A 22217-nucleotide genomic window follows, 5' to 3' on the forward strand; every position below is an offset into this window, starting at 1 on the left:
AGAGGCACAAAAGTGGCCTCATGCCCACAGATGAAGGCCCCATCACTAGGTTGCCCCTCTCTCCTTCCTTCTCAGGGCCAAGAACACTAATAGCCTCGCCATATCATCTTTTTCTTTCTTTCTGAAGCACGCCGTTCTCCCACAAAGACAGTGCAGGCGAGGTCCCACCTGGGCATGGATGGCCTCCCTCACACTGCAGCGGTGAGGCCGAGACTCAAGCTTGGGCTTTGACGTGTCCATAGAAAATGCCAAGCTTAGGGTCTGCTTAGGTAAAGATGTTCCCCAACAGAGGAGGCCTGGGGCCCAGAGTCATCACTGGGGTTTCAGGCTGAAGCCTGAAATAATAGTCTTTTAATTAATTAATAGACCATTAATATAATAGTCTTTCAAAGTCCCCTGCGTGTATGTATATGGCTAAAACAATCAGAGCATCTTAATATCACCTAATGTTTGTGACAACCTAATATGTTTCTAACATGTATAGGAGTTTATCATCAATAAATGACTGAAAAGAGGTCAAAGACCAAAAGGAAATTAAAACAAAAATGTAAAAAGAGTAGTGATTCATACCATAGCATAGGATATTAGCTATGCTGTCCATACCTTTTATGACGTACCTGAACAACCACAGCAATCTTGGTGCCAAAAATAAAACGTGTTTCTAAATGCAACAGGCACCATTTATAACCTGGGAGTGCCTGTCACCCTTCCTTTGGAAAGGGGAGGCTCCACTGGTCCTTCAATTATTAACCAGGCACCTATTCAATGCCTGACAATGAGCTACATGCCAAGGATTTCTGTCCACCACAGTGACGTCTCTTGCAAGGAACAGAAAACAGAATGGGAATGTACCGCCTCACACAACTACGACAGTCCAGAGCAGTCGTGCTTCAGCGAGGTCCTGCCAGCTTCCCCTCTGCTGACCGTGACGGGCCCTACTCCACCCTCTTCAGTGTGTTGAGTCTGGCCCAAGCCGGTAGCAGCACAGCCTCTAGACCAGAAGTACCACCGTCCTTTCCGATGACGGTGAGGAAATTCCTTTCCCAAAAAGCCCTGAACAAATCTTGAGTACATTAAATCGGGTCAAATGCTCATTCCTGAACCAGTGACCATGGAATGTGTGTGAAGGACTGTCCTTAGTCTAGTCAGGCCTGGAGCTGAGGTGCTGCCAGCATCCCCTGAAGCACACGGACTATGTAGAACATGACAGCAATACTTGAATTTAAAAAAATCTGAGAATTAAGCATTACTGTGCAGAACATTTTATATATGTGTACGTGTATGTACACACACATATATACATGTGTATACGTATACACGTATATACACGTGTTTATATATACATATGTAAATATGAATGTGTTGCTATATATGTGTAGGTAAATGCATATATATAACCTAACCTAAAGACATTTGATCTAAATGAAAAGAACAGAGACATATATAAAAGGATGAAGAAGAACTTCAGATGGTATATGCTTACATAACACATCAGTGATGAAAGCAAGCAAGTCCTGTGAGGGTTTAACTTCAGGAGAAGCCGCTAGATGAAATGGTCAAGAAAAGGCCATACAGAGAAAGTGAACAGAACAAAGAGAGCTAAGAAAATAGGGAAGTTTGTTATTCAACAGAAACAGATTGAATAACAGTGCAGCTTCCCTATGTATTTGAAATGTTATCCTAAATGTATAGGTAATGTGGGAATTTGAAATATGACCCTAAAATAGCATTCAGAATACAAGCAAATTAAACATCCATTGGTAAAATTCACCAAGGAAGGGCCGGCCCAGTGGCATAGCAGTTAAGTTCACTCGTTCTGCTTCGGTGGCCCGGGGTTCGCTGGTTTGGATCCTGGGCACAGACCTACTCACCGCTCATCAAGCCATGCTGAGGCGGCATCCCACACAGAAGCACTAGAAGGACCTAGAACTAGGATATGCAACTAAGTACCGGGGCTTTGGGGAGAAAAAAGAAAGAGGAAGACTGGCAACAGATGTTAGCTCAGGGCCAATCTTCCTCAAAAAATAAAATAAAATAAAATAAAATTCACCAAGGCAAAAAATAAACACTACTTGTAACACATCTGATCATAAGCAAAACTAGACCTAATTTTCTTTTGCTTAGTAATTAACACATTCAAAGACATCTAAACAAAATACCAATGTTCATCCAAAATGTTTCCCCCAGCCGTGTTTAATTTTACTTGACTATAAGACACACATATTTCATGACAAATTCAAAACAGCATCTATGCTTTAAAAGTCAGCAGTCAGCAAACTATGATCCATGGCCTGTTGCTTTGTAAATAAAGTCACATCCACGTTGATTCATTTATTTATTCTCTGTTGCTGCTTTCTCACTACAATGGCAGAACAGAGTCATTGTGACAGAGACCATATGGCCCACACAGCCTAAATTATTTACTATCTGGCCCTTTACAGAAAGTCTGACGACCTCTGTTTTCGCTAATCGTTTTTTAAAATTCAATTCTTGAAGTTTTTCATAATAAAATGTTGGCAAAAATTTTTATTTTGAAAAGTTGAAAGTTTAGTAATAGATTCACAAAGAAAATGCATTAAATAAAATAACAACAAGATGATAATAAAATAATACTCACAATCTTTCAAGGAGACTTAACCCAGAAAATGAGCCATTCTTCAGCTCGGATATTTTATTGTTACTCAGAATCCTAAAAATGACAGAAAAAAGGTGTAAGTTGCTTAATATATATACACCATCAATATCAAAGTAATTTAGCTCATTATATTTAAACCTATAAGGAATTCTAAAAAGTCATTTTTTACTCAAAGAATTTTTGACATGCCTGACAAAAAAGGAAGCTTCTTTCCCTTTGAGAAAATACCCATAAAAGCTCACTCGTACATTTTGTCACCTCTTAAATTGTTCCTGTCACACTTAACCAAAAAATTTAAAATAAAAAGGGAGAGGGCCTGCCCCATGGCTTAGCGGTTGAGTGCGCATGCTCCGCTACTGGCAGCCCAGGTTCAGATCCCGGGCGCGCACCGACGCATCGCTTCTCCGGCCATGCTGAGACCGCGTCCCACATACAGCAACTAGAAGGATGTGCAACTATGACCTACAACTATCTACTGGGGCTTTGGGGAAAAAAAAGGAGGAGGATTGGCAATAGATGTTAGCTCAGAGCCGGTCTTCCTCAGCAAAAAGAGGAGGATTAGCATGGATGTTAGCTCAGGGCTGATCTTCCTCACAAAAAAAAAATTAAAAAAATAAAAGGGGAGAGAAGTCAACACAAAATAGCACTAAGTTCAAAATAAGAATAAAGAATTCCATGTACATTTACATAATTAACCAAGTTACATAAGTTGAATACTTATTTAACTGGAAACTTAATAGAAAAATGCATATCATGTGCTCTGTAAAATACTGACCTTAGAAAGAAACAAAGTATCCTCTAGAAATCATTTCAATAATGCTGCATATTATTTGTAATTTAACAGTACAGTCATGTGCCACATAACGACGTTTGGGTCAACAAAGGATTGCACACATGACAGTGGTCTCATAAGATCAGCACCATATAGCCTAGGGGTGTAGCAGGCTATAGCATCTAGGTTTGTGTAAGCACACTCTGCAATGTTTGCACAACGACAAAATCACCTAACCACGCATTTCTCAGAATGTACACTGTCATTAAGCAACGCATGACTATACAAATCTACATGTCTATGTGTGTGAAAATATGCTTTTTGCATGCACTCATAGACACAGGTCACTGTATCATAATATTATATCTCATGTATCAGGACAATGTTCTTAAAAAAATGAACTGAAAACAAAAAATTGATTGAAAGAAGTCATAGTCGGGCCACCCTCATGGCAGGACTTGCCTAAGAAGAGACTATGTGTACATGAGCTTGCTTCCTCTCTAGGCTTTGTAACTATGCACCTTTTGCAGCTAACAGACTAATAAAGAGTTTCCATGAAGAAGGTGAAAATGCTAAAGCTATCTGATTTGGGGGAGTGGGGATATCAAATAAGGAAAATGAGAAAACCAAGGTGTAGAAGAGTTAACGGCCCAAGATTACACTAGCAAATGGCAGAACCAGATTGTGAACCTAAGCAATCTCTACTCCAAACCCCACATTCTTCTACATACGCCAATGCTGGTCAAGAGACACTACCGGCATTTGGGACAGAAAATTCCCCACCACACATGGTGTTGCACAAGTTCAGGGGCACCCTTCACAGAATACAAGGTTGACTGGTGCCCTGACTCTCCCTCCAGGACAATGCAACACAGCAATTCTGTGTATATACAGACATTAGCAAAGAACACTTCTGGGTCACAAGATTTCAGCTATTTGTTTTTATTTTGTCTACTTCCATTATGCTAAAAAAAACTCTGATTATGTGTATTAAGCAAAAATAGCCATTTGACATTTGATTTTCTTTTGATATAAGTGGAATTTTTAAAAATCCCTGCTCATGCAGATTAATATTTCAGAGTCTTTTTTGTTGGATGATTAGGAACTTCTAAAGTCCACCTGGGTTTGAAGCCCAGCTCTATTACTTAAAGTTACACTGATCTTGGGCAAGTCACTCCACCTCTCTGTAATGGGGTTCTCTCATTCATAAAATGGGAAGAATACTATCTCCCTCATAAACACTAGAAGGAAATTAAAAAATGCATGACACATTCAATGAGTATTCATTAAGTTTCAGATTCTGTTTCCTTGGTTCTAAGACACACATCTTCCCTCATTTTAATGTTTCTGAAGTCAAAATGTATCGTGCAGTCAAAGTATATTACTGTGTAGTATTTTACCTCTCCCCAAAGCTGCTACTAAAGCAAGGATAAGGCTTCCACCATTGGGATCAAGAAAGCATGGTGATCAAAAACATTCCAACTAAAATACAATACCATTTTCTCTAATCAAAATTGCAAAGGTTTTTAGAAGTAAGCTAGTCGGCACAGCAAACTTGCACTCACACACAGCCACAAAGGTCACTGGAATAAGCTTCTCGAGTAGCCTAGCAGTGCACACCCAAAGCCACCAACCTTGCTAACCTAACTAGACATTGATCCCAAGCTAACAAGTCACCAAATCTGACAAGAGCTATATTCACCGACTTCACTTCAGCATGACTCATAACAGACAAAAATTAGCAATTACCAAAGAGGTCAGTTTATATAAGAGGAAGAGTTAAATAAACTATGGTCCATCCAAACAACAAAATTCTTATGCATCCATTAAAAAATTATTCTTTCAAAGTAAACTTGATGGGAAAAAAAAATGCTTACCATCAGTTAAAAAGCAAACAACGAAACTGATACCATTTTTGAAAAGAATCTATGAAGAGACCAAAAAGAAATAAAAGACTTGGAAGAAATCCATCAAAATGACCACTACCTCTGTGACGAGGCTTCTGCTGGTTTCTCCTTTATTCTTTATAATCTTGTAGTATCTTTTGAAATATCTAGAATATTACTCTTATTTTTAAAGTATTTTTTTCTCCTGATGATAAACCTAAGAATCTTAATTAAGAGTAGCCTGAAATTGGGGCCGGCCCGGTGGCGCAAGCGGTTAAGTGCGCGCGCTCCGCTGCGGCGGCCTGGGGTTCGCTGGTTCGGATCCCGGGCGCGCACCGACGCACTGCTTGGTGGGCCATGCTGTGGCGGCGTCCCATATAAAGTGGAGGAAGATAGGCACAGATGTTAGCCCAGGGCCGTCTTCCTCAGCAAAAAAAAAAAGAGGAGGATTGGCGGATGTTAGCTCAGGGCTGATCTCCTCACAAAAAAAAAAAAAAAAAAAAAAGAGTAGCCTGAAATTGAGTTAATTTTGAATATAATTGTATCTTAGAAATAAAAACCGAAGTAAGGAATACTTGATTCACACTTTGAGATTAAAGACTCATATTTATTTACTGATATTCAAAAACTGTGTAGTGACTGTCTGCCACTTAAGAAGCACTAAAAGTAGTGCAAAGAACAATAGTGTTGATATCCAGAGCCGAGGGTTTTAACTGAGACCCTACTAGTAAACAAATGATTTAGTTTTTGACAGTAACTTCACTTTTCTAGGTAGACTTCAACTTCATCACTTTTAAGATGGAAAAAAATTACACCAGAATGATCACCAACATTTCTTCTAGCTTCTTTTAATTTTCTATAATTATTCATGTTTTAACGACAAAGCTGACAAACTTCACGATGACAAAGAATTTATAACCAATAAACCAAAAATAAGGAAAACTAGACAATCTACCAAGCTCAGTGACATTAGCGTCCTGTCTCTGAGTGAAGAATGAAACCCAAATATGGAAGTAGCTTGTGAAAAACTGCCAGGATGGTGACGGAATTATACTCACTGCGAATCATTATTGCTTCCGGAAAAGGACTGTCATTTGCTCAGTCATAAAGGCTTTAGTACAATAAATGATAAATTTTATTGAGGAGAGTAAAAAGACATTTCATCACACTTAAAAAGTTATAACTGTAACCTTAAAAATATAGTTTACAACCTCATGTTAATATACTCAGTCTACATATTACTTGATGTGTTTAAGGATTTTGTGCAAGAAAACAGGATCAGTATGAATAAATCTACTCTGCAGACAGCTTTTATACTCAATTTTCAGACGAGGGACTGTGGAACTAGCAAATGCATAATATCATGTATCATTATAAACCGAAAACCCATTCATAATCAATATTTTTGCTGACATCTTTGAAATTTCAAACTTTCTAGGAGGTAAACTAAATGAAAAATATAAAACTTGACCCAAGTTATAAAGCTTGTATATACTCATTTCTGTTCTATACTAATGATGTTACCACCACATGATCTACAGACAATGCTTAGGAACACTATTCCGGGCTCACGCCTCCTGAATTTAAATACCACACGAAAAGTTTGATGTCCACTGCTATCATTTAGCACAGCACCAAGTTAGTTCAGTATATCATTTATGCCAAAACAGGAAAAAAAGAATAACACTTAATGTAAACATGTTTTTTTAAAAAATCACAAGTTTATGGAGGAGAAAGAAATAAAAATTAAGTATTACAAGTTCTCAGTTGCTGGCTATTGCAAGTCCCAGAACAGAATGCTGTTAACAGTACCCACACCCTGTATGGCAGAAGGCACAGAGTAATTTTCCTTTTGAGAGGAACTGAAAACATATTTCAAGTGCATTAAATATTCAGATCAAATGTTAGGAATATAATTCTTGAAGTCAATCGCTGGAGGGAAAAAACAGATAATCAATCAAATAGGGTTATTGTAGTGGGTTAAATGGTGGTTGTCCAAAAGATGTGTCCACCTACAACCTGTGAATGTGACCTTAATTAGAAAAGGGGTGCTTGTGATATAATTACGGATTTCAAGATGAGATCATCATGGATTAGGGTGGACCCTATATCCAATGACAAGTGTCCTTAGAAGAGGAGGGGGAAGACTCAGAGAAGGTCATGTGAAATGAAGGCAGACTTAGAGAAAAAAGAGAAAATGGAAGGCAGACTGATTTAGAAGCCATAATAACTAAAGATTTTCTGGACATAAGGAAAGGAGCAAACAGGACTACGTTGTAAAAACCTTTTTGATATTTTTAAACCTATAAGCAATGATAAAAGATAAAAAAAAAAATTTACAACCACTATTAAAAACAAAGAACTAATTTCCCAAATACATAAAGAGCTCTTTAAAAAAAATCCCCAATAGAAAACCTAGCAAAGGACATGAACAGTTAATTCAATAAAAGTAAACACTATCAGATCATAATCATGAGGGGATACATAACCTCAATCATGAGAGAAATGTAAATTAAAACTAAAACAAGGTATCAAATCAATTATCAAAGTGGGAAAAAATATGATAATATTTTATATTCAGAGGGAAACAACCACCACAAAGGGCAAAAGTAACAATGTACATATAATATTTGATCCATTAATGCCCCTTCTGGAAATTTATCCTAAAGACATACTTGCACTTTTGAAAACTATATTACATGTTAAATATTATACACAGCCACACGTTACTTAGCGACGAGGATACATTCTGAGATGTGTGTTAGGCAATTTCGTCATTGTGCGAACATCATAGAGTGTACTTCACAAACCTACGTGGTATAGCCTACTACACACCTAGGCTATATGGTATAAATCTCATGGGACCACCATCGAATATGCGGTCCGTCACTGACTGAAACATTGTTAGCGCATGACTGTAATTGTACATTTATATAATGAAATTACTCATTGCACTACTGTTTATAAAAGCTAATGACTAGACATTTAGGTTGATTCCAGTAATATGAGATTAAAGTTATCCATAAAATGGGATATCATGTAGATGGGTTGCAGAATGGGGGGAGAGGAAACTCCTTCCATATTCATACAGAAAGATCAAAGAAAGACACACTGAGGACTGAGGGCATGCATTTAAATATTAAAAGTTTCCATCCCTTCACATTTCTGATTTGCTCAAGTAATACAAACTATGGTAATACAATATGATTCTGTATTAGATTTATCATGTAGAATAGAATACGTGTTATTGCTACATCTGTATCAAGTACAAGAAAAATACACAATATAGCTAGGCTACACTTTTGAGCCATTAACCTCAATGGGCACACGGTCTAAACCTTTAAGGCCACCTGTGATAAGCTAAAATCAAGAATGTAAACTCCTCAAAAGTAAATTTTTAGTGCTTTGCTTCATTTACCCCCTAATGAAAGCTGGTTACTCCCCATGTTCTTCAAAGTTCTAGTCCAGCGGCTTCCAAAACCAACCAGCCACCTGTTTTGACAGCCCGTTGACTCTAAGAGTGGTTTTTATATTTTTAAAGGGTTGAAAGAAAATCAAAAGAATAATATTTTATGATACATGAAAATTATATGAAATTCAAATTTCAATGTCGTTAAAGTTTTATTGGAACACAATCATGCCCATTTGTTCACATATTGTCTATGGCGGCTTTCATGCTACGATGGCAGAGCCAAGTAGCATCAACAGAGACGGGCTGACCAGGAAAGCCTAAAATATTTACTAGCTGGCCTTTACAGAAAAAGTCTGTCAACTCCTGTTTTAGCATATTCTGTCCTAGTTTATTTTGTTTTCAAGCAAATGAAAATGAAGTGCTGATTTCTAAATTAACTCTTCCTAGCAAGTAAGAATAAGTATCTACTGGATTTCAAAACCCCCTATCAATTTGAATAATCTTTATATTAAAATCATATTTAATTCTGCATGACATCAGCAATTATACACATTTTGTCCTAAATATTATTAGTTTGTTCACCAACGTGTCCTCCTCTTAACTGGATGCATTTAATCCTTCATTCATTCTTGCAGGAAAAAAACCTGGATGGTGTACTTTAGTTTCGTATGTGTCAAAAAATGTTTTGCCCTCCCTCTGTCACATCATCTTGTTTTAACAGCACTGATCATCTGAAATTACTCTGTTCAGGTATTTGTGTGTTTACCGTGTCTCCCATGACAAGGTAAAACCCATAAAGCGTACAGATCTCTTCCAACTTGACCATCATCGTGTCTCCACAAAAAAGAACATAATGGGGGCCAGCCCCATGGCCTGGTACTTAAGTTCAGCACCCTCCACTTCGGCAGCCCAGGTTCAGATCCCAGGCATGGACCTACACCACTTGTCAGCAGCCATGCTGTGGCAGCAACCCACATACAAAACAGAGGAAGATTGTCACAGATGTTAGCTCAGGGTGAATCTTCCTCAAGCAAAAAGAGGAAGATTGGCAACAGATGTTAGCTCAGGGTGAATCTTCCTCAGCAAAAAAAAAAAAAAAAAAAAAAAGAACGTAATGGTGAACATTTGAGGGCTTCCATTGTGCAGCCACTCTTCTTTATGAGGATATACTCAGTCATTCCTCACGAGAACTCTATGGTATCGGTACTACTATTTTCTCCAAAACAGTAACAAAAATTTGCAAGTTAAGGTAACTTGCCCAGGTTCACACTCAGACCAAGTGGCAGAGTTAAGACTTGAACAGTATGTGACACATAAATGACTCTTGCAGCTATGGAGGCACAGCACTACTTAGATCTCCCTTCAAGAGAGACCTTGCACAGGAGAGTTGTTAGCCAACAGCCTCCAACTGCAGCTGTCTAGAGGGCCTGCCTCAGTTTCCAAGCAGAGCCCACCCACATTGCCAGCAATGCCAGCCAAGGGCTGAGGACAGCAGTGCTGAGAGGGCTCTCCAATCCTACCCAGTACAGACTCCCCAGTGGTCAATCTCTGCACCACAGCTTCTTGTTGGACTCGCCAAGATTTTCTCATAGCTGCACCATAGTCTGAGGCCTGTCCTACCCAATCATCCTTCCTTCCCCCTCTCCTTTCACAAAGGCTAGACCCGCATCCCCATCAGAAGGCTTCCCGTGCACTTCTGCTTCGTCTCCCTTTATTTTTCGTAGTTATTTCCCCCAGTGAACATCTTGTACTTCTAATCCCACTCTGGCACGTGCTTCCCAGAGGATCCAACTGACAGGAGGTCCACGATATCTGCTCAAGGAATGAATGAAATGAAACTATGTCTGGGTTTAAGGTTCTATGTTCAAAGATCCCTCTCTAAGGAATTAACAATACAGCATCTATAATGTACTGGCATCCAGTGATACAGATGAGAAGTATAAATCTCAGTCCCACTCTCATTCCTTCTTCCGAGGCTTATGGAAATTTTGGGGGGGGAAATCAAAAATTCTGCCAAAATGTCTAGTTTCCTGCTTTTAATATTGCAATGAAAGTGTCCTAAGATACTTTTTCCCCACATTTTAACCTTTCTAAAATTAGGACCACCTGAAAATTGCTATCAAAAGAAATATCCAGCTGCTGGGAAAAGGAATAAGTTATGAATTTAACAGTGGCTGTCATTGTTGGCACATATACAAACTGTGGCTGAATTTTAAGACTGGATCCTTAATTACGGCTTAATGTTTATAGACCAAGGTTTCACTACGATACAGCACTGAAATAAAAAGTTGTGTAACAGAAGATTGCATATTATATGGCAATCAGCATAATTAAAGGCAGTAGAAATGTTAAATCTCTCAGAATTTAACATTTAGGAGAGGCTGGTGGGATTCATTGATGTGTCATGGAGAACTACCACTCACGCAGCTCACATCTCTCATAAGCTGCCAGCTTATTTATAAGGGGAGCAGTTAAACTTCCAGCAATACATGATTATATTTGGAAGAAAAAAAAAAAACCTGTAAAATTAACGAAGTAAAAAGTACAAACAAAACCCTAATATTCTTCATAGATATCTAAATTATATTATCAAAACTAAAGATGCAAAAGAAAAAGTCAAGATCACTTTTATTCAAAAGCTCAGTGGGTTATGGTCTATGCATCATACTGTCAAATGATTTAACAGGTATTTATCATACATACAGAGGAAGAAAAAAACAACTGATAAAGGGGTAAAATGTAATTAACAGCAGAATCTGGTAAGTCTGGGTAAAAAAATATACGGGGGTTCTAACCATCTTTCTTATTCTTTTAAGATTCATGCAAGTTTGAAATTATTTTCAAATAAAGTGTAAAAAGCTTTGTGTTAAAATGACACTATGCATAACAAGAATGGTCAAGTGGTTCAGAAGAACTCTAAATGAGAAGGCTGGGTGCCGAATGAAGTACTGAAGAAGTGGTATTTCATGGTGTGGGAAAAGAAATATACACTTTCAGAGAAACCAGCTCTTAAGAGTACTGTCTCTCCGCTCCCTCACTGAAAAGCTGTTTGGAAACCCACATCTGACGGTGGATGGCATCTTAGAATCAAAGAAACACAGGCTGCCTTCTCCTTCTCCTCTGCTTCTTAATTGGATACTACATCTCTTAGACTCATGCTCCACATCTCTTAATTCTGCTTCCTAATTCTCATCTTATAACTTTTGCTTTGAATTTTGGAAGAAATCCTCTGCTCAATTTTCCAGACCACTCATTTTCTAAGTCCCAAGTGATTCCTATTTCGCACTTCAGCCCACTTACTGCTCCCGCCAGCACGTTCTAACATTTCAATCTCCCTGCAAACTTCTCAGAACTCCTCCTCTCCAACTGCTCCTTTCCCATGGATGTTCTTGCTTTATGGGTTTACTGTTCTTTCGGCTCTGAGACTAAGAATTCGACATTTCCCGTATTAACTTTTCCCCAATCATTCTGTTCATTCCCTCTCAAATGTCCGATGATCTTCGGTCACTTGCTCATGTTTACAAATGGGGGTCTGGATTGATGGGGATTCATTACTGCAGAGGGTCTTCATACATAAAAATAATGGTGAATAGATAGGAGAGGGAGATGGGAACAAAAGAGCCTTTATTTCAAGGTTCAGAAGTCCCATATCCTTGGAAGGTGGGGAGGGACACAAAAGAAACCTAGTGTCCCCTACAACCTCTCTTACTGGCTACAGTCACCCACTGGTATTCTGCCTTGGCAAATCTCCCAGTTTACTTAAAACTAAGCTAACTGGCTTCGTCACAGAGGCAAACTCTGTACCACCAAGCCCTCTGAGCCAAACTCACCGAAAGCAGAACTACAGCAGCTGTTTCAGGGTCATTAATTCCTGGCAGAGCATTCTCCTTACCCATTTTTGTTGCCACTCCCTATAGTTTCGATTGCTGGGAATCTTCCACGATCTTGTTAAGAAAAATGTTTCTAGTTATTCTCTCCTTTGTCTCTATTGGGTTGTAAGTTCCTGTGCTGTACCGTTTCACCATCAATCTGATCCCATCTGCTTTATTTATTCCAGAACATTCTCAATGTTTCTGGACCATTGTGGTACCTTTCTCATTTTTCAGCCCTGTTAGTTATGAGTCTGTTCATATTTTCGTGTTTTTATGTTATTCTATCATTTTCAACAGAATTTTGCAAGGAAAGGAGAAAAAAGTAAACAAGCATGATTCAATGTACACCCACTTAGGAGGTCGGTCATAAAGGGATCTTTTCCTAAAAGTAGAGGTGTCCTTCCTCTTTGACCTCCTGTCTGGAAGCTAAACGATTAGGGGGCAGGCTTGGTTTCCAGCCCATCCCTTCCCCACCACGCAGGGAGGCTAACTTTCCCCTTTGCAAATTTGCCGAAACCCACAGAAAAATCTCAACCACCTTTCACTTAACAGAATGATTACTTTTAATCACAAGGGTACCTGTTAAAACAGAAAACCTCATATGTCAACCCAAGTTAAAGCCCCAGGTTCCCTGTCCAACGGTCAGGTTACCTGAGCACACCCATTCTTAAGTGCCACAGTCATCCTGCTCTAATATCCAACTGCCAAATGCAAAGCAGCGAGGGAGTCAGACGCTGGGCCTGCTGGGAAAAGGTGTGGTTCTGTTCTCTGACCTGGCAACTCAAACCAATGTTTTGTTCGAGGTCACTTTTCCAGGCTCTGCCTTGCCTCAATAATTACTGAGCATGAGATACAATGACAGAGGCTGGACTCTGGATTACAAAAGGACCTGAATTTGAATCTGAACTCCAGGATGGGGCTTCATGACTTTGGACAACTTCCTTAACCTCTCAGTCAGTTAACGCCTCATCTGTGAGTCATTCTGGGCATTTCTACAAGAAAATATAGGGCTTTTGTGAATATACACATGAATGTGTGGCACAGCACTTAAGGCAAGCCCTTACAACAACTCGGTAAGGTCCAAGTAACCGGACAACATCACAACCAGAAAATGGTAGCGCTGAGACTGAGATGTTTCCGTTCAGAAGTATCTACTGCTGACCAACACGCCAGGCCACTGTGTTGCTTTCAGACAAGATCAATGGCGTCCGCTCCACCACACGAGTTTCTCCCAACTATTAACTCACAGCACTGAAGTTCGTGAACATCTTTTCCTAGCTGTTTTTTCCTATTTTAACATATTGTTAAAATAAATGAAACTAACCCAAACCCATAACTTCACAGATACTGTTTAAAATAAGTACTGTAAAATGAGTAAAATCAAAATTGAGACGATATTTTATAAATAAGAGTACAAGTAGTCTACAACGACAAATTAGATGACGGCACACACATGACTCAAGTTGGGAAACACTACTCATTTCATAAACTAGAGAGCCACAGAGCAGAACACGAGTTTGAAGAAATAACCTCTCCAGGTGCTCTCTGACCAAAGGCCTTCAGAAAACAATACCTGCTAAATGAGGTCCCCTTCTCGGAGATTCACAGTGTGCGCTATCATTCTGAAATGAAGATACCTGAATTTGTTTAGCCGAACATTTCTCAAATGTACTTAACCAAGAAACTCTCTTAAGTGATAACAATGCAATGGCCTATCAAACCCACTTTGCAGAAAGCTGAACGTCACTTGTTTGCCTGGGAAGTAGAATTGTGGTGGTTGAAAGCAGAGGCCATGGATCAGGACGCCTGGATCTGAGTCCAGTGCTGCCACTTCACACTAGTATTAACTGTCAAGAAATCCTCTTCTGATCGTCAGTGTTGGAATCCATATATGGGGATAATAACTGTGCTGATTTGTTTAGAGCAGGGGTCAGCACACTCTGGCCTGCAAACTATTATTATAAAGTTTTCTTGGTACACAGCCATAGTCACTCATTCATGAACTCTTTTATGGCTGAAGTGAGTAGTTAAAACAGAAACTGTAAGGCCTACACACCTGAAATATTTACTCTCTGGTCCTTTACAGAAACAGTTTGCTCACTCCTGGTGTAGAGCACTGGTTCTCACTCTGCTATATATCAAAATCATTTATGGAGCTTTAAAAAAAATACCAAAGCCGACACACATACACATCCCCCAATTAACTCAAAATTTTACGGCACAGAGATCCAACATCATTTAACTCCCCAGATGGGCTCTACTAGTGCCCATATCACCAGCCTGCAAGGGCTGAGATCACCGCTGACCCTCCCACTACTCACAAGTTCACGTGGCTCCAAGAACAGTAAGGGGTTTGACCTGAACGCAACTGTGAAGTGGGCCATGGAGAGACAAAGGAAACCATGACCACTTCAGAGGACCCAGAGCCAGAGAGAATGAGGGAACAATCCAGAAGTCTGCTTCTAATGACATGGAACTATCAGAGGATCAGAGGGGACATAAGGTAATAGTATACAAAAATAAATAAGGAGAGGGAGGGAGGGAGGGAAGGATGGAGAGAGGGGTGAGACAACCTAGGAGATTTGATATGTACAAATTAAATACATATACAATTAAATTAAATTAAAGCATATACAATTAAAATTTTTTGGAAAAACATGACATTTTAAATTCAGTAAATAATGTCATTACTAAGAAGTAAATCATGAAGAAAACTGGAGTATATGCACATAACAGGAGTTTTGGGGGGGGGGGCGGAGAATTAAAGAAATAAAAGGAAATGTCTCCACAGAAAGCAGACCAGAGTTTACCTGGGGCTGGGGAGAGGAGGGAACAGAGAGTCACTATTTAATGGGAACAGAGTTTATATTGGGGATGATGAAAAGTTTGGGGTATAGACAGTGATGATGTTTGCGCCACACTGTGAATGTCTTTAATGCTACTGAATTGTCCACTTAAAAATGGTTAAAATGAAAATATATTATGTATATTTTACCTCAGTAAAAGAAATTAATGTGAAATAAAGATATGTACATAAACCAAAAGAAAGGAAATGTCTCCAGTCTGAAAAGACTTGTAAAGACTAACCATGTGCCAGGCAAACAAGTGAGAGAAAAAAAAAAAAGATGTACATCCAGGCATATTCTAGTAAAATTTCTGAATTCTGGGATAAAAAAATCCTCTAAGTTTTCAAACAGACATGAAAACATTTGGGTGTTTTTATTACTTGGTTTTAATATCTTTTCTGTAGAGCTGATGAACTGGGGGAGAGTTCAGTATACAGTCATGTGGCGCAGAACAACGTTTCCGTCAGTGACGGACTGCATAGGCAATGGTGGTCCCATAAGATTAGTACCACATAGCCTAGGTATGTAACAGGCTATACCATCTAGGTTTGTGTAAGTGCACTCTATGATGTTTGCACAACGACGAAATCGCCTATCGACTCATTTCTCAGAACGTATCCCTGTCGTTAAGTGACGCACGACTGTACTTTGTCTTCAAGCTGTACACAATAGAAATTCCAACCTCAATCTCTGCAAGATGAACAATTATTTAAAATGAGACAGCAAGTCAAAGACATCAACAGCTAACATACAATTATAGAGTTACAATATAATCTGCCATCAAACAGACTCCTCAGAATAAAAGAAGGCGCCATTAATAATTACACTAAAACAGGTGTCAACCTGAGCACATGGTCATCCTTAACTCCTCAAATGGGTCATTAACCTTTCAAGTTTCTAGGCATTTTTATCAAAGACTTTTCTTTTTAAGGACTGTTTTTTCTTATAATTATTTCAGATTCTTGATTCAGCAGTTTCACAAATTAAGAGGAAATAATCTATTTTTCTGCTTTAGCATTAAACAGTAAATTTATATGAAATTAAACAGCATTTGGTTAAGAAAAACTAAAGAGTTTTTTAATACTGTACTAGATATCTTTCAAAAATGCCTAAAAATGAAAAACTGTTTATTAAATAACACTTCATCTTATCTTATGAACACATCAGCTCCAAAGAAAAGGGAGGTCATTTTTCAAGGTGTCTGTACATCATAAAGAACACTTAATATTTATGCATATAATAAAAGCAAGTTTATTTGGCATTTTAATCAAATGGAGAGCTTTCCACTGAGACCATACTAAGGTTCTTCTAGGATTTTGAGTCTGATTTTACAGCTGAAATTCTTAACGATGGACCTACTACTCATTAATTGAGAATATATCAGAACACCTACTGTGTGCTGCGAGTGACACTAAGGATATAGAAATAGACCTCAAGGACCAATATTACACATGAATCTAAGCATGAAGTCCGACAAGAGGGATGCATAACTGATCCAAAGAGAATACAGAGTTTAAATGCTGCTCATCATCTGAATGATTAGGGGAAATGTTTCTGAACTGTTGTTAAAAAAAAATATAGAAGAAATTCAAAGAGCAGACAAGGAAGGGGAAAATCCTTTTAAACAGAGACAACCTCTCACAGATCTGTATTAGTTTTCTTTTGCTGCATAACAAATTGCCACAAACTGAGAGCTTTAAATCAACACTCATTCACTGGTACCCAGTTCTGCAGGTCAGAAGGCAAGGCACAGAGTGAGTGGCTCCTCTGCTCACATGGAACTGGCTGCAGAGAACCTGGATACCAATAGTGGGGATGCTCCTGAGTTAATGAACAGGGTGGAGGGAGCAGGGGGGAGCAATCCAACAGGCAGACAGAGACACGCAGACACAAGCAGACACTCTGGAGGTCTAGCCAAAAACATACACGAAAAAACAACGGAAAATGATTAGGCTAAATTAAGAGAAGTCTTTTCTGCCTGTAGCCAGTACTGAGAGCCATGAGCAGATCTTAATCATAAACTTTGTTGAAATGTAAGGCTGTTAAAATGCATGAGAAGAGTTCTAAACCTCTAGAGCAGAGGTCAACAAACTTTTTCTGTCGAGTGCCCGATAGTAAAGATTTTAGGCTTTGTGGGCCAAGAGGCAAAATCAAGGATATTATGTTGGTACTTACACACGAGAGAAAACACATTCCCACAATTTTTTATTGACAAAACTCAAAATACAATAGTAATTGAGTATAATTTTTTTATAATACTTGACAAAGACTCTCCTTGACCAAACTTTGGTCAGCCTACTCTGAGCCCTCTTCTCAACTAGGCTTTGACCTTGGGCTTCCATTTCTGTCCTCACAGAGTCCAGTTTTAGCAAGAACTGGGCTAATTAAGTTTAGAGAGAATCCTCCCATCCTTGATATCTGATCACCTTCAATATCTGATCAAATTCATCTCCCTCCATTCCCCAGATGACGTCTGATCATCTCGTCCCACCTTCAGCAAGAATCCCCCCCACTCCTACCCTTGATGTCTCCTCTTAGTAATTTTCTATCCACTGATCCTCCCCAACCTACTGCTTGGTTACAAATCCCCACCTGTTTTTGTTGTAGTCGGAATTGAGCCCGACCTCTTGCCACATATTATAATAGTCTTAACACCTATCGCAATAGTCCTGAATAAAATCTTTCTTACCCTCTATACAAGTGTCAGAATAATTTTTCTTTAACATACCGGCCAACTAATGAGAAGAATGGATTTCTTTTTGTTGGGGGGGTGGTTACACTTCACTTAATTGAGGTTCCCAATGATCAAATCAATTGCAAATGTAAAAAGCCATTCTTAGCTCACAGGCTGTACAAAAACAGGTGGCAGCCCAGATGTGGCCACCAATAGGCTGTAGTTTGTTGACCCTTGCTCCTGGGAATGCCATTTGGAAATAAAACAGCTAAGAAATCCCAATACACATATTCCCTCCAAGGCACTTCCCACGTTGACAGCTTTGCCGAAACACAGGAAAATGCACTGGTGTCTGGAGAGGGAATGCAGGAATGCAGAATTAGCCTCAAGTGAAAAGCCATATTAAAAAAGAAAGGGTACCCAATCCAGACCTTTGGTTCCCTCTTATTTCCTTGAGACCAGTTAGTTCCATTAAAAAGGAGAAAACTGGAAACAGACAGATCTGAAGCAAGACTAAGCCCAGTTGGAGCTTCTAATATAGTTTAGCACAGCAGTTTTCAAACTTGAGATCCAGGGTTTTCATCAAATAATTCAATATATATACACATTGGATATTATTTCATTCATGTATTCAATCAGAAAGATTTATTGAGTGTGACTGATAGCATTCAAGATGTGGGGAAAACAGAGGAGAACAAAAAAAGCTCTGCCTTCAGGGAGTTTACATATTAGTGGCTGGGGGCAGACAAACAAAATATGCAAAACAGGAAATATGTCAGCTGGTGAAAATAACACAGGAAATAGGGATATGGACATGTAGTTTTGGTGGAGTTACCATTTTAAAGAATGTGTAAATGACATTCTCACTGAAAAGACGGCTTTTTTTAATGAATTTTTTAATACAGTAGCAGTGGGTGTACACTATAACAAATTAGAAAACACAGACTAGTAAAAATGAGGAAATAAAATTATATCCCATTACTTAGAGATTACTAGCTTAATAAATCTCATTCCCAATCGTTGTCATCCACATATACTTACAAGTGTGTATTCTGCATACACATATACATAAAATTTTGTTCCCAGCTTTTTTCAGCTATCAAGCTCCACCTTTCCATTTCAGTATATTTTCATCTCATCTAATACCAAAGCCATAATCAAATTTCTAATTATCTTTAAAAAATCCTTCACAGATGGTTTGTCCAAACCAGCATCGAAGACTACACAGTATCTTGATTATGTCCCTTACAACACGATGGCACAGACCAACACCCCTTTTTTGCTGGGAAAAAAATAATGAATGGTTTGGGCGATTCTTTGTGGTGCTGTTTTGACAGTTCCACTGCCCCCACCTCCATTTCCTACAGACTGGCATTAGAACCAAAATGCGAGTTCCCAACCTTTCTGCACCCCGGACTACTACAGCAGTCTGGTGAAATATAAAGACCTCTTCTGAGAATAACCTTTATAATGTATAAAGTAAATATGTAATCAAAATATTTTTTTCAATTTGATATAACTATAGATGTATTTCTTTATTAACATATTAACAAGTCTATCAGCGGATCTAATAACTACTGTAATTTTGAAATAGTAGTGAGCACAAATATTTCAATTGTCTAAAAATGGGTCTGATTTCTACTGGTAACAAAGTCATAGGTGCTGCTATGTTTACAGTAGTGTTGCCAACATTTGTAAATTGAAGGAACTACTGAACTTCAGTTAGAGGTTGGATGATAGACTTCTATTCACCTAAGTCCACGGATCTCTGTATTCTATCCAGGGAACCCGTAGCCTAAAGGTGTGATGAATTTCAGTTACATATTTTTAAGCAGAAAACAGCATAGGTGATACTATATAGTTGAGGTTGCAATCACATCGGGAGGCATACCAGGTAGACCTATCCTTAGTGATGGCAAGACTGACCACTGTATTAGGACAGTCAGATCCCTGCACTCTAGGGTCGTGATTTCCTCCATCAACAAGTAAGCACTCCATGGTAATATTTTCACACTCAACTAATGACCAGTTACCCTACCATTCATCTCATGGTTTCAATCTTTACTTGAATTACTTATTTCACAAGGGTTTGCAAGTCAATGTTTTTCGGATTCTGTCATGCCTTCTACATTCAGCAGCAGCATTCTGCTGTAAATCAGAGCTTTTCATCATAACTGGTGCTATCTGGTCACCATAAAATACAGTCCCTCCTAGGAAGGCAGAATACTTAATGCTTTTCTTTCTTTATCAATTTTCAAAGTAAGGAGCCACTTCAACAACGGCCTCAAATAGTGACAAAAGAGTACTTTTTCAACTTGATTTGAGTGTCGTTACTGATTCCATGTGTTTTGATCCACTACACAACTTTTGATATCACAATTCTGGGAGTCCCCTCCAGCTGACTTCAATAACTCCATTGGTCTTTAAGAGCTTCCTTAGGATTTTTTTTTTTTAATAATTTTATTTATTTATTTTTCCCCCAAAGCCCCAGTAGATAGCTGTATGTCATAGTTGCACATCCTTCTAGTTGCTGCATGTGGGACACGGCCCCAGCATGGCCAGAGAAGCGGTGCATCGGTGCGCGCCCGGGATCCGAGCCCGGGCCACCAGCATCGGAGCTCACGCGCTTAACTGCTAAGCCACGGGGCCGGCCCAGGATTTTTTTTTAAGTCAGTAAGCTTTTCCAGTTTCACTTTGTATCTTCCCTGAATTTTGTTCATTTCTCCAGGGAGCACTGGTTTCTATCCAAAGGCAATAGTATTAAAGGCCACAATCTAGGCACTAGGGATAACAACACAAATGGAAGACTCTGCTTCTAAGCAATTCTCAGTGAACAAAACTAGAAAGAATGCATTTGGGAAGCAGGTGATAATATGTATTTTTTTATTGTGGCAAAATATACATAACATAAAATTTACCATTTTAACTATTTTTAAGTCTACAATTCAGTGTCATTAAGTACATTCCCAATGTTGTGCAGTTATCATCACTATCCATTTCTAGAACTTTTGCATCATTCCAAACAGAAACTCCGTACTCATTAAATAAGTCCCCATTTCCCCCTCCCCCAGCCCCTGGTAACCTCTAGTCCTCTTTCTGTCTCTATAAATTGACCTATCTAGGTATCTCATATAAGTAGAATCATACAATATTTGTTCTTTTGAGTCTGGCTTATCACACCTAGCATAATGTCTTCAAGATTCATCCATGTTGTAATATGTGCCAGAATTTCATTCTTTTTTATGGCTGAATAATATGCCATTACATATACTTTTAAAGCATGAGTTCATATTGAGTTTCAATTCTAGTATTAGTGTTTTCAATTAAGCACTTTGATTACATAATTGCATACATTCTCTTCATTTCTATCATTTGTATAACTCAGTGGATTTCCAAATGGGGTCCTGGGACCAGTAGTATCCATTTCACCTAGGAATTAGAAATACAAATTCTCAGGCACCACCTCAGATCTACCGAGTCAAGACTCTGTGGGTGGGGCCTAGCAGTCTCTTTCAACAAGCCCTTCAGAGGATTCTGAAGTGCATTCAAGATAGAGAACCTCTTAAATAACACATGCTATAGCCTACAATAAAGAAAACTACCACAAATATTACCGTAAATAAAACTACCAAAATTACTAAAAATAAACTGAGTGAAGTTTAAAATTTTTTTTAGTTTTGTTAGAACACTAAACAATTAAAGTTATATAGTCAAAACACTAAATTCTAAACAAATCTCTGTGTAAGTGTTTCATTTCAATTTAAAGGATTGTTTTAGTTCTTTTTTAAATAGATAATGCTTTTATATGAGTCAAAGGTGAAAACTGTATAGAAAAAGAACCAACTCATTATTCTGAAAACAGATAAAGGAGGGAAACAATCAAAGACTTATCTTGCTCTCCCTGAACAAAGTGACCTCAAGGAAGCCAAGCAAATGGTCAGGGGGGAATTTCTTTTCTAGAAGTATTCAAACTAATACATGAATAAGGAATGATAAAATTAGAGTATCATCATTTTGAAAACACTATTAATAAAATCGCTTTAGGCAGTAATAGCAAAGGCTGCTAAACATTATTAAAAAAGATATTACGTACCTCATAATGTAAGTACGCACACCACCC

General features: G+C 38.5%; 1 protein-coding gene across 2 annotated transcripts in view; it reads right to left on the bottom strand.

Annotated features, from left to right (window-relative positions):
- Nucleotides 1-22217, bottom strand: part of ADGRA3 (adhesion G protein-coupled receptor A3) — a 122252-nt gene that overhangs the window by 84482 nt on the left and 15553 nt on the right. For both annotated transcript variants that reach the window (XM_058546818.1, XM_058546817.1), the window contains exon 2: nucleotides 2618-2689. In XM_058546818.1, the coding sequence (XP_058402801.1) occupies nucleotides 2618-2689 (72 nt within the window). The remainder of the gene's footprint in view (nucleotides 1-2617; nucleotides 2690-22217) is intronic.

Source organism: Diceros bicornis, chromosome 8 (assembly GCF_020826845.1).
Source record: "Diceros bicornis minor isolate mBicDic1 chromosome 8, mDicBic1.mat.cur, whole genome shotgun sequence".
Classification (NCBI taxonomy): Eukaryota; Metazoa; Chordata; class Mammalia; order Perissodactyla; family Rhinocerotidae; genus Diceros; species Diceros bicornis.